At 44.9% G+C, this 13,408-nt stretch overlaps 1 protein-coding gene across 1 annotated transcript in view; it reads right to left on the bottom strand.

The window, feature by feature from the left end:
• LOC144607402 (receptor-type tyrosine-protein phosphatase delta-like) overlaps positions 1-13,408 on the bottom strand; it is a 391,326-nt gene that overhangs the window by 274,668 nt on the left and 103,250 nt on the right. Inside the window, exon 2 of the mRNA XM_078424233.1 lies at positions 319-489. Within this exon, the coding sequence (XP_078280359.1) occupies positions 319-418 (100 nt within the window). The 5' untranslated portion in view covers positions 419-489. The remainder of the gene's footprint in view (positions 1-318; positions 490-13,408) is intronic.

Genomic DNA, 13,408 nt, shown 5'->3' with positions numbered 1-13,408 from the left:
CGACCCAAAACATTACCCATTCCTTCTCTCCAGACATGCTGCCTGTCCTGCTGAGTTACTCCAGCTTTTTGTGTCTGTCTTAGATATAGGGGATTAGCATAGATAGATGTGTGGTACGTTTGTATGTTTCTATGATTTTAACAGCAGGAGAATTCAGATCCTCAAGTCATTTTTGATACTCAATTAGAATTGGAGTGAATAAATGAAGAACAGGGTCATTGGTCAACCAGTGGACAGCAGGGCAATTAACACTGATAGAGGTATGTCTAACATTTGTCACATTGTCATCACTAGGCTGGTCAAGTTGTGAAGTCTTACCTTCAATCATGGTGTCAGCCAAGGCCGAAGACAATAAAGCCATGAAGACTAAAGCTGGCATCATCAAGTGAGTAAGTAACAGCATCCTTGGCGATGACATTTAATGCTGGCCTGGAAGCCGAAGCCCGTCCCAGAGTAACTGTGCGTCTTCAGATTGGATTCACTTCAAGTCTGGAGACAGAAGACAAAACACACAAGGTTAAAACTCTGAGCATTCTTATAACGAAGTACCCCTTAAAAGCCCCAGTGGTATATTGCTTTCAAATTTATGACGAGTGGAATTGAAGAGCCCAAGCACTCAGGTGTTGGCTTCAGACCAGGAACACGATCCAGCCTTAATGATGGCTCTTATTCTCCTAAATGCAAAAGTTGCAAAGTGAAAGGAATTCTGGCAGAGTCCACCATTTTCTGAATGGGCAAGGTCTCGAGGGACACCAATCTCCACGATTCGTGTTAAGTATGAGTGTCCATTTGAGCAAGGAAGTATATTACTCGGTGTACATAGGCTGATTTTTGCTCATATCACTGATGCATTACATTCCGTGCATGTTGGATCAGTCGGCAATGCAGGGGAGTCTAGAAGAATAAACACTTTGTGAAGCACAGAACCAAGTCTGCAAATTCAATTACCAAACAGTGCTCCGGAAAATAACAAGACATACTACAACTTGGAAGTACATCGGCATTGTCCTTTGTACAGACCAAATTGGGCCTGCTGTTTCAAGCATAAAACAAAGCTGTCCCACCAGAAAGCATTTTCTATTTTCTAAGCGATAAATTTAAACTTTTATTTTTCTCATTATTGAAAGTCATCACTGGCAAAATTGACACGTATTCTCCACCCATGAATTGTTTTTGAACTAAGACAGAAGTGAAGATTCAACCACAGAAGGTGGGTCTGACGTCATGTAGGCCCAGTCTAGGTAGGGTTGACAAATCTGCTTCCCTGATTTTATTGCAACCCCTTCAGTTTCATATTTAGTAGCCTTTTCAAACAAATTATTTCTTGAATCATTAGAATTTGAGTTGCTCCAATGGTTGAGACACAAAATGCAGGAGTAACTGAGCGGGTCAGGCAGCATCTCTGGAAAAAAGGAGTTGGTGACGTTTCGGGTCAAGACTCATCAGACTGAGAGTCCGGGAAGGGGGAAACTAGAGGCATGGGAAGGTCCAGAACAAAGCAGAGCCTGCATCGATGGCTCAGGAAAGGTGGAGCCCACAATGATCCATTGTTCGCTGGCGATGAGGTAATAACGAAGGAATACAAATGGTGAAATTAGCAAGAGGACAAGGGTGATGGAGGGACAGAGAGAGAGGGAATGCAAGGGTTACTTGAAGTTAGAGAAATCAATAATCATGCTGCTGGATTGAAAGCTGCCCAAGCAAAATATGAGGTGCTGATCCTCCAATTTGCTCACCCTGATAGTGGAGGAAGCCCAGGACAGAAAGGTCATGAGGAATAGGAGTAGAATTAGGCTACCCCACCATTCAATCATGGATGATCTATCTCTCCCTCCTAACCCCATTCTCCTGCCTTTTAACCCATAACCTCTGATACCAGTACTAATCAAGAAGGTCACTATGGGAGTGGGAAGGGGAGTTAAAATGTTTTGCAACTGGGGGATCGACATGGTTGGACTTGAATTCAGGCTTGATGTTGGATAATGGGAGTTCAGTGCTTTTCCATGTACGTTAGTATCTCTTCTACATATGTTTGTGTTAAATTGTTAATGAACTTTTTTTTGTGGGTACAAATCATCACTGATTGTGGGCGGTAGATGTGTTTGGAACCTGGGCAGGGGTTTGGTGTCCAGGGCAAGGGGTGGGAACCTAGGTAGGTGTTTGCAAATTTCACCGTGGGACTTGGAGTCTTGGGTGAGGTGGTTGGAGACTGGGCAAGGGTCTGAATGCTGAGCAGGGTCTGGAATGTAGGGCAAGGGTTTGGAGTCTGGGCAGGTACATGTCCAACCAAAGTACATGTTAGACATTCCCTTTCTGAGGAAGGTCACCCTTCTCTTCAAAGGAAAATACTTCAGCATGTCTACATGCCCCTCCACTGGTTAGCTCAGCTCATCGATGAGCCAAGTACCCATCTCAGCATCTTACGCAGTGAATCAGCAAATTTTAATGCGTGAAGCGGAAGGATGAACAAAATCACAATGCCCTTGCCATTGAAAGCAGCCTTATTAATATCCAATGGGCAAAAGCTGGATGTCAGGATCGATAGAAATCATAGGCACAAGATTGTCACCAAAATGAGAAGGGGCATGGCTTTTAAAACAACTCAGTTTTATACATCCTGTCCTGCAATTTAATTGCGAGGTTTAATTTTGAATGATTTTTCATCACAGGCTGCGAGAGGCAGCCAGCTCATATGCAGAGCACACCGCTTTGAATAAAATCCATCAGGGAATGAAGGCTGCTGAACGGGTTAGTCAGAAGCTCATGAATAAAAAAGCACTAGGCGCAGCATGCCAGCTCTCTCCTTTCAGGTTACACGTGAGGTCAAGGTGAAGATTCACATCCATTCAGTGAATTGTCTGATAACACTCAGGGAGATAAATAACCTGGCTGATTCAGCATTTGGCACCTGACCTAGGATAATTCATTATCATCGAACCGCCCAGCACAATAATAGCTAAAATCTAATAACACTTCAAAAAAAGAAGACTATTCAGGCTGCTGCAGTCAGAGGTTCATCAATATACAAGACCTGGGCAAATGAAGCTGGCATGATCTTGTTTAACAGCAGCGCATTCCAGAAAGCTGGAACCCATATTTAAATACCAGATATGCAAACCTTCAAATGAGAATACACAGAGACATACAGCATGGAAACAGGCCATACGGCCCAACTCATCTATGCCGACCCAGATGCCCCATCTAAGCTCGCCTCATTTGCCTGCGTTTGGCCCATCTCCCTCCAAACCTTTCCTATCCATGTACCGGTCCAAGTGTCTTTTAAATGCTGTTCTAATACCTGCCTCAACTATCTCCTCTGGCAGCTCGTCCATATACCCACCTGAGTGAAATATGTGTAGGAAAATAACTGCAGATGCTGGTTCAAATCGAAGGTATCACAAAATGCTGGAGTAACTCAGCTGGTCAAGAGAGAAGGAATGGGTGATGTTTCGGGTTGAGACCCTTCTTCATCCTATATTTGTCCCTCCCCCTCCCCTGACATCAGCCTGAAGAAGGGTCTCGACCCGAAACGTCACCCATTCCTTCTCTCTTGAGATGCTGCCTGACCCGCTGAGTTACTCCAGCATTTTGTGATACCCCCTGAGTGAAAAATATCTTGCATCAGGCAAGTCTTCAGTCCATCTCAGATTTGATGTGGACATAGGGGCAGGACATTCAGTTCCTCAAACTCACTCTGCTGTTCAGTCAGACCATTCAATCACTTTAGATCTCCCCATATCCAACGCGACCCCCATTGCTAGCTCCAATCCTCCTGGACCTTCACAGCTTCTTGGGGCTGGGCAATCCAGAATTCTGCTACTTCAAGATAAGAAGGTTCCTGAATTTTCAATGAAATTATCAGTGTATCCTCTTGATTCTCCCTTCAGCAAAAATGGATTCAAAATCATGTATTTTGAAGAGATTTGTATCCAAAGCGGAAAACTCTACTGAATCCAAATTATCTAAGGTAGATACATTTCCCTCATGACCTTATGAGGGTGGCACGGTAGCGCAGCAGTAGAGTTGCTGCCTTACAACACTTGCAGCGCCGGAGACCCTGGTTCAATTCTGACTACGGGTGCTGTCTGTACAGTTTGTACGTTCTCCCCGTGACTTTTCTCCGAGATCTTCGTTTTCCTCTCACACTCCGAAGACGTACAGGTACGTAGGTCAATTGGCTTGGTGTATGTGTAAATTGTCCCTAGAGTGTGCAGGATAGTGTTAATGTGCGGGGATCGCTGGTCGGTGCGGTCTTGGTGGGCCGAAGGGCCTGTTTCCGTGCTCTATCTCTAAACTAAACAAAACCTCTTTTATTCTACCTCTTGGCCCTCTATCCGCTTCCACCTCTTGTGCTAATCAAGCTGCCTCAGCATTTTGTCCACAATTTGTCTCAACTATTCCACTCGCTCATGAATTCCATTCTCTCTCCATTCAGGGAGATTTACTGCCAGACTGATTGATGGGCAACTATTACTGATGGTCCCTGGTTTTGTTCTTCTCCATTCGTGGAAACCTAAACCTTTCATAAATTGGAAAGTCTCCGTTAGCTCAGACTTTAGCTTTCATTTTGCAAGAAAGGGGACCTCTTTCCTGTGCTGCAACCTTGAACTCGTAGTTCCAGCCTTTACATCTGCTTAGATGCAGGGACGCCAGGGGTCCTGGCAACCTCCTTTAAAATCTTCTCTGCACTCTTTCAAGTTTAATGGCATCTTCCGTACGACCAAAACTGAAGGTAATGCTTCAAGAGTAGCCTTACCAATATCTTGTACAACCCTAACATAGCATCCTAACTTCTATAGTCAGTTGTGTAGCAAGGAACTGCAGATGTTGGTTAAAACTGAAGATAGACACAAAATGCTGGAGTAACTCAGCAGGACAGGCAGCATCTCTGGAGACGTTTCGGGTCAAGACCCTTCTTCAGACAGAAGGGTCTCGATCCGAAACATCACGCATTCCTTCTCTCCAGAGATGCTGCCTGTCCTGCTGAGTTACTCCAGCATTTTGTGTCAATTTTCTATACTGAGTTCCCTGACTGACTTGAGTCACCCCAAAAGGTCAGGCAGACCTTGTTCCCAGGCCTCAGTCAATGTTGACTCGATTAAACTTTCATTAGCAAGCTTTATGAAAAGGTCATTACTTTCCAATGAGTGTTAGATCCCTGGGAATGCCATCAATAATTTCCACTCAACCTCCAAGACATTAAGTTCTTTGAATTCATAAACCTGAGGTCCAATGTTCAGTCAGCACTTGCCCAGACAATGCCCGGGTTGCCATGGTAACAGTCATATTCTTAACATGGGCAAACACATTGGCAAAAGGGGACTGAGACTTGATGAGAAAGAGAGACTGTGGTCAACAACTTAAGGTCATCTCAAGATCCTAGATATTACCGATCACAAAAGCCCATTTTGCAACGGATGTGTGTTTCTTCAACTGCTTTCCATCAGGCCATTGGTACAACATTGAACAGTACTTCATGTTTACTGGCTCCAAATTTACCAGAAATTCAACGCACAATGTGCTCAGACATTAAAAAAAATGTTAAAAATCTGAAATAAAATGAGAAATTGCTGAAAATGCTCAACAGGTCAGGCGGTCAGGGTCAATGAAAGTAGCCACTGGAGGAATGGGGCCTAGCAGCTGGGTTGGGGTGGGTGGAGGATATGGGATCATTTCTGGCTGGATGGAGATTGGTGCCATGGATGTTGGGTTAAGAGAGAGATGTAGATTGGGGTCTCATTGCAGGGTTTGTGGGAGGGATACGACAGAGAGGGCGTTGTGGGCAGGGTGACTCAGGAGTTAAGGTCACGGACGGTCAGAGGTTAAGACAATTGGATGACATTGGTAACATGGTTGTGGTGGGGGAAAGTTAAATATAGTAAATAATTAATTGGGAGTAACAAACGAAGCTCCTCCTCAACATGTCAGGGAACATCTGTGGAGAGAGAAACAGGGTTAACAGTTTAAGTTGATGTGTTTCTTTCTCTACAGATGTAGTTGGACTTGCTGAAATTTTACACCATTCTTTTTAATAGTTCAAATTTCATTAGCAAGCACTATGAAAAGGTCATTACTTTCCAATGAGTGTTAGATCCTTGGGAATGCCATCAATAATTTCCACTCAACATTCAGCATCGCCAGGGTTTTGCTTTAGGTAATTAATGACTTTGATCGCAACCCTGCAGTGTGCAGAAAACATATCTGAAAACATATTCCAGAGTGACGAACTTAAGGTAGACCCGAGACACCTCAGGATAAGTTCCAATGCTCTAAAATCAAATCATTTCATGAGCCTCTGAGTTAGAATGTGGGAGAGAGGCTCACACCAGGAAATGTAGTCAAGTTTCCAAAGTGAACCACAGCAAGCTGCGAAAGGCCTTTATTGAAGGTAATTTTCGGTGGCCTAGCTTAGAAATAAACAGAACAAGGCAACTAAATCTGATCATTGAATGAATCTTCGAGGACCTCAGGAAGTAGTGACAGGATGGCAAATTGCTAATCTCTGCAATTTTACGACAACTCTGGAGGACTGACAACCCCAGAGAAGTACGTTAGCCACCTTTCACTAACCCGGGTGTTGGCATTTAGTCATAGAGTCCATGGGTCTAAGTTGGCCCACACCGGCTAATGTCCCAGCTACACACGCCCCATATATATGCCAAGGATAAATTCATAATCCCCCAACCAACCTTGTTGTGGACCTTGCACTTTTTAATCTGCACTTTCACTGCAGCTGTAACACCTTCTACAATTTGTATATTTTCTCTTTGCACTACCTGTTGTACTTATGTGTGGTTTGATTATACTTCATGTATGGTATGATAAGCTGGACAGCGTGCAAAACAATTTCACTGTTCCTCAGTACACTTGACAATAATAAACCCACCAATATCAAAGTGTTGTATTTCATGAATGAAAACATTTGTTATTGCAGTCCTCAAAGAGCCCCTTATCCTGTCCTGTCCTGTTCTGCTGTCCTGGTACATCAGACCTGTGTGTATTTGTGTCCACTAACATTGTCGGAGCATCAAAAGCACTGACAACAGCAGCAAAGGTAATTCTGAGGGTGAAGGTGAGACTCAGTCACCATGGTCAAGAGAGACTAGCTTCATCTCTATCTCCAGGGCTTTCCATACTTAAGCCTAGGGCAGCGGTAAAGCCAGAGATGATTAGCAATGAAAATCAAATGAAAAAAAAGTGTAGTTGCTGGAGATCTAAAATGAAAAAAAAAACAGAACGTGTTGGAACTACTCAGTCGATCCGGCAGCAACTGTGGAAAGGAAGCAGATAGCCTGTCAGGTCTGGGACCAGGGTGCAGGCTCCGACGAAGGGCTCGAGCTCTGTTTGCATTCCACAGTCGCTGCCTGACCTGCCAAAGGTTTCCTGCTTTTTCTGTGGTTAACAATGACTTTCAGATACAGAGGTCTCACTCTTTAAACTCGTTTCCCATGTGCCGTTTTCCAGATGGATACACTGGTAGGGCTGCAGTCCACCACTCACCCCCTCCACCTTGCATAGCACAGTAGGAAAATCAAGGAGACAGGAGGTCCTGTGCTCCCTTTAAGTACGTGGACGGCTCTCCCTTCCCCCACCATCCAATATCCGGGACGGGGGAGGGGGAGGTAAGCTGAGCATTCACAGCCAATCATTCAAATGAGCTGAGCTCCAATAAGTGATGGATCTGATTTCATCGCCCACATTCATCAGATTAATGATAGTTGAATGCATTAGTAGCCACGCCAGTCAGTATTAATTTCCAGGATGATCTGCTTTAAAGAGACGATTCCTTATTCCAATAAATTCTCCATTTCCCATAATGAAATTGGGATTGTCGGAAGACGATGGGCACTTTTGAGAATTTACTGACAAGGGGACAGGCCAGGCTTTGGTCATTTCATTCTGCTGTCTGCCAGGGTCAGTTGTTAACTCTCACCCGGAGACTGAGGCTTTTAGGTTCACACTCAACAATTGACGTGTGCAGTGAAAGGAACTGCAGATGCTGGTTTACACCGAAGATAGGCACAAAGTGCTGCAGTAACACAGCGGGTCAGGCAGCATCTCTGGAGAAAAAGGATGGGTGACGTTTCCCGTCAGGATCCGGTCTGAAGAAGGGTCCTTTTTCGAAACATCAACCATCCTTATTCTCCAGAGAAGCCGCCTGCCCCGCTGAGTTCCTCCAGCACTTTGTGTCTATCTTCAATAGATGTGTACTTGCGGACTACACCGAGGATAACTGACCTGTCAGCGGTTATTACCCTTGTTAATACAAGACCACCCATCGGCCTATTCTTCAAGAACATGCCCCACGTCGGAGATTCAAATACCTGTGCTCATTCTTCCCAAAATTCAAGATCTGAATCCCTCCAAACACCCTGTCGATCTCATGTAGCACCAAAGCAGCTCATGTCACTGGGAGTGATTCATCTTTGCCCAACCTGACCTGTTTGAAGAGTTTTCATGGGTGACCGCACCATCTTCACCCACTGTCGTCTAGCTGGGTGGGACCACACTCATCTGGCTGCAGCCAGGGGTTCTGCCTCTAACTCAGCTCACCTGACGATGATAGCATTAGTCATGGTCTTGTTACCCCTGGACTTGACTATTCCAGCGCTCCCCTGCCTGGCTTTCCTCAGTGCACCCTCCATAACCTTAAGGACAACCAAACCTCCACTGCACCTCAAAGCCGCTATTTAGACCTCAGAGATACAGCATGGAAACAGGCCCTTTGGCCCACCGTCCACACAAACAAGTGATCACTAGCACTACCCTACATGCACGAAGGACAATTTACAATTTTAGCAAAGCAAATTAACCTACAAATCTCTGTGTTTTTGGAGTGTGGGAGAAAACCTGAGCACCCGGAGAAAACCCATGCGAGCACAGGAAGAACGTACAAACTCCGTACAGACAGCACCCGTAGTCAGGATCGGATCCTGTCTCTGGCACTGTAAGGCAGCAACTCTACCACTTTGATGTCCCCGCTGTGCCACGGTGACGCCCTTAAGGACATTCAGAAGTCCAATCCATGCCAAATGCTGCTCGTTCGCTTTTCCTGTGCTGGCTGATGCACATTAACTCCTGTCAAACTAATCACATCCGAGTCTTCAACCTGAAACATTAATGGTTTCTCTTTCCGCAGATGTAGCCTGTGCTGCTGAGTGTTTCCAGCAGTTTCTAGTTTCTGCTTCACATTGAACATCTATAGTTTTTTTTGGTTTCCATTCCCTTGTATCTGAATGTCTCCACATTCCATCTGCTCGCTGTTGCCATTTCTCTTCTGCTCTTCCCATCCAGACATCTCACTATTTCCACTAGCTTCACTGCTGGTGGATACGTCCTCAGCTGCCAAAGCTGTAACCTCTGGGGTTCCCTCGCTGGACCTCTCAATGTCTCTGCTTCTCTTTCTTCCTTCAAGACATTTGCTCCTATCTTTTTCACATGGCATGTGGTCCTGAGGCTTGGTGTCAAATTCTGTTCGATCACGCTCCTAAAATAAAGCTGTCTTAAGGGTGCTGTAATAATACAAGCTGTTGTCAGTGCTATTGAAGACTCAAATGGGTACAAAGGATATCGCAGTGTAACTGAAATAGAGCTGGTTTTAGAGTCAACATTTCTCTTGCAATGAGTGGAATTAAAGGCACATTCATACTTCCTTGTTTAAAGGACAATGTACATTCATATAACACCTTTCAAAACCTATGGCTGATTCGTGTTCTTTTGAAGTGCAATCATTCTTGCTTTGTCTGGAATATGGAAATGGATGTGCACACGGAAAAATCTCAAAATGGAAATCGGTCTGTCTCAGTGATATTTGTTAAAGGGTTTCGGAGCCATTTATGTTTCGGCTGGCTACTGTTGGCATATTATATTATTTTGTCTAGATATATCTTGCCGTATAGAATGTCGTCCAAAAGACTTGTTTTTCTGGATGACAATAAAGGCTATTCATTTATTCATATTATTTTGGACACTTGGGGGCAGTCATTAGATGCACAGGGTGGTGTATATATATGAGCATAGGGGACAGGGAGGGGCAGACACAGGGAGGGAGAGCATACAGTTTTCACCAGACCAACGACCTGACGGACCGGGAATCAGACCAGAGACCTGGGAAAAGACAAACGACTGGACAGACCAACGACTGGACAGACCTGGGACCAGACCAGGGACAGAGCAGCCAGCTACAACTTGCATGCAGAATAAGGAAAGGCTGGTATGAACATCTTCTTGTTTGTACAACTGCTTCAATAAACAACTAATTAAACTGGAAATAATGGAAATAATGACTGGAAGATCTGTTCTCTTGGGTCTGCGTAAGATTACTCCTACTTCCTGTGTAGTAATGGCAAGTAGAAAAGAAGTCATTGGAAAAGTCGGAAAGTTGCCATTACAAGGGGTGAAAGGTAGTTTACACCAAAATGTTACGAGCTTGGGACTCAGGGGTCAGGGAATTGACCTTAGGTTAGGTGATGTGATGTTCCCCCTTTCCAGAAGTCTCAGCCTGCTGTCAAGTGAGAGCAAACCCCTCAGCCAGAGAATAGTTAAACCAGTTTCCGATACACCCCAGTGGTAATGTAAATGCTGCTTAATTAGTCATACATCCCAACTGGTAATGGCACACTGTAGTAAAGAAAAATCACTCATTACACATCAGAGTGCCAGTTCACTGCTGTGGGCTGTGTCTGAGAAATGCATAAACTTGTCATGTAAATGTTAATTCATTTTCAATTTCTGTGGGTGAAAAGCAGAAAAATGGAGGAACGCAGCAGGTTGAGCAGCAGCCGTGAGAGGAAAGGAATTGCTGAAGATTCAGGTCAAAACCCTGCATCAGGACCCAAAGCATCGACAATTCCCTCTGCCTAGTTCCTCCAGAAATGTGCTCTTTGTTGCAGATTCCCATCTTTGGTCTCTTGAGTGTTCAATTCCTGTCGAGATTCACTTAAGTGAGGATAACATGGTTTCTGGTCTTCCCTTGCAAAAAGCTGAAGGATGATCAGATCAAGGGGCCCATAATGTTAAAGTTCAACAGTGCAGTTGCAGCAAACGTATTTCCTCTGGAGGCTGAATTAAAAGTATTCATTCAACGAGTGGTACATCTGTGATATCAAGGCACAACGAAGAAAGGCTGGGTATTAGTTTAGTTTAGTTTAGAGTTCTTTAGTCAGAGGGTGGTGAATCCGTGGAATTCTTTGCCACAGAAGGCTGTGGAGGCAAAGTCAGTGGATATATTTAAGGCAGAGATAGATTCTTGTTTAGTACAGCTGTTAGAAGTTATGGGGAGAAGGCAGGAGAATGGGGTTAGGAGGGAGAGATAGATCAGCCATGATTGAATGGCGGAGTAGACTTGATTGGCCGAATGGCCTAATTCTACTATCACTTATGATCTTATGATATAGTGTGGAACCGGGCCCTTCGGCCCACCAAGTCCATGCTGACAAACGATCATCCATACACTTGTTCTGTGCCCTCCCCCCTTGCAGTAAAAGCACCATACATCAAAACTACTGAGATCCAACTCCAAACCAAAGATGTCCTCCCATATTTACCCAATGTAGTCAGCACAGTTGGCACAATAACACGATGAATAGAAAAGAGTGGGTGCAGTCAGGGGAGAAATGATAGAGATAGAACCTGTCACTTCTAAGCCACTAAGCTCCCTATTGTCTCACTGCACAAAACAGGTCAGGAATGACAAAGAAAAAATGTTGCTGACAAACACACAATGGATGGTGGAGCTAGCTAGTGCTGACTAAGGCTTCATTCACAAACTAGCAGCCTGCTGCAGGCTGACCATGCTGTACTCTGTCGCTGTTATTTTAAGAGTAAAGGCTTTCATTCACTTGTTTGCAAGAAAACCAAAATGGCCTCCAGGTGAAGAAAACGTTGACTGGCCACCAGTTGAAGAAACCGTGGACTCCTGCAGAATAGCTGGGCGAGAGTTCCAGCAAGTTCAGGGTGGCAGGCGGGAGGAGGAAATCCATTGAGCTCTGAACAAAGACATTCGGCCGTCACAGAGGTGTCGCTCATTGTAGAAGGAGGTGGCCATTGGAAGGAACTTAAGCTTTCATGTGTACCAAGGAATTGGAAGAAGCAATGCAGGAGCAATATCAAAGTTCTGTCTGCACAGGAAGGCAACACGAAGACGGGCAAGAGAAAATACTTCCAATTCATTCAATCTCCTCCCTACTTCTTATGAGGAGATGATCATGTAGTCCTATGTTGGCTCACAAATTAATCCCATCAATGCTATTCTGCGACTTATTTCCCTGCAACCTAACTCGCTGTCACTTGCTGTCCCCATCCCCGATTTTGCTGGCACCCCACTTCACTGATAGGTAGAAGTGGGCAATTAACCCACCAACCTGTGATGTAGGTGGAAGCCCGAGACACCTGGGATAAACCTATGCAGTCACAGAGGGACTATGCAAACTCTACACAGATAGAAGAGGTCACCATTGAACATGGATCGATGTGCCACTGAGCTGTCCTTTTGAGCTTGGTTTTGATTACAGGGAGAATATAAAACCTAGACTCATACATCATGTACAATTCCCATGTGAATCAGAAATGTCACAAATACTTCCACAAAATTACTGCAGCACCGTGGAGCAGCGGTAGAGTTGCCGCCTGACAGCGCCAGAGACCCGGGTTCGATGCTGACGACGAGTGCTGTCTGCGTGGAGTTTATATGCTCTCCCCGTGACCGTGTGGGTTGTATCCCCGGGACTGCATGTCTACTGCTGTGTCTGGAGAAAAGCTGGTCCAATAGCCCTTGATTGCAAAGGAAGGTTTGCATTTTTTTTTACACAGCAGCATTCACAACGCAACATGTCCCAAGTTGCTTGTAAAAACAACCATGAACTGTGTACATTGTTGCAATGGACAGATGAAACCCCAATATTTTATGTGGATTAGTACGATTTCCAACATGACACTAGACAATAGACAATAGGTGCAGGAGGAGGCCATTCGGCCCTTCGAGCCAGCACCACCATTAAATGTGATCACGGCTGATCATTCTCAATCAGTACCCCGTTCCTGCCTTCTCCCCATGCCCCCTGACTCCGCTATCCATGGTGCCACATCCCGCCACAGAAACACCCCTCAAGGTCTCCTGAAAGTTCTCCCAACAAAGGCCACTGGAGTTTCCTCATCCCCTGCCAATGTACAGCAGCAATCAGGAAAATCCCAGTGGAATGTCAGAGTGCAGACTGTGGTTGGAATCCTGAAACTGGGCTGAGAGAGAAACAAAATGAACCAAACCGTCACTCGAATTAAACAGGCAGAACAGAGAGACTGTGGGAGTTTAATCTCGCGTGATCCCAATTAAGGATAATTATCCACCACAGTGTGGTCTGGCAGTAATTCTAGACATTTTAAATCTTAAATCAAAGGTGATCGTAGGTTT

This window comes from Rhinoraja longicauda, chromosome 28 (genome assembly GCF_053455715.1).
Source record: "Rhinoraja longicauda isolate Sanriku21f chromosome 28, sRhiLon1.1, whole genome shotgun sequence".
NCBI classification, from domain to species: domain Eukaryota; kingdom Metazoa; phylum Chordata; class Chondrichthyes; order Rajiformes; family Arhynchobatidae; genus Rhinoraja; species Rhinoraja longicauda.
This window is presented reverse-complemented; position numbering and strand designations above follow the sequence as displayed.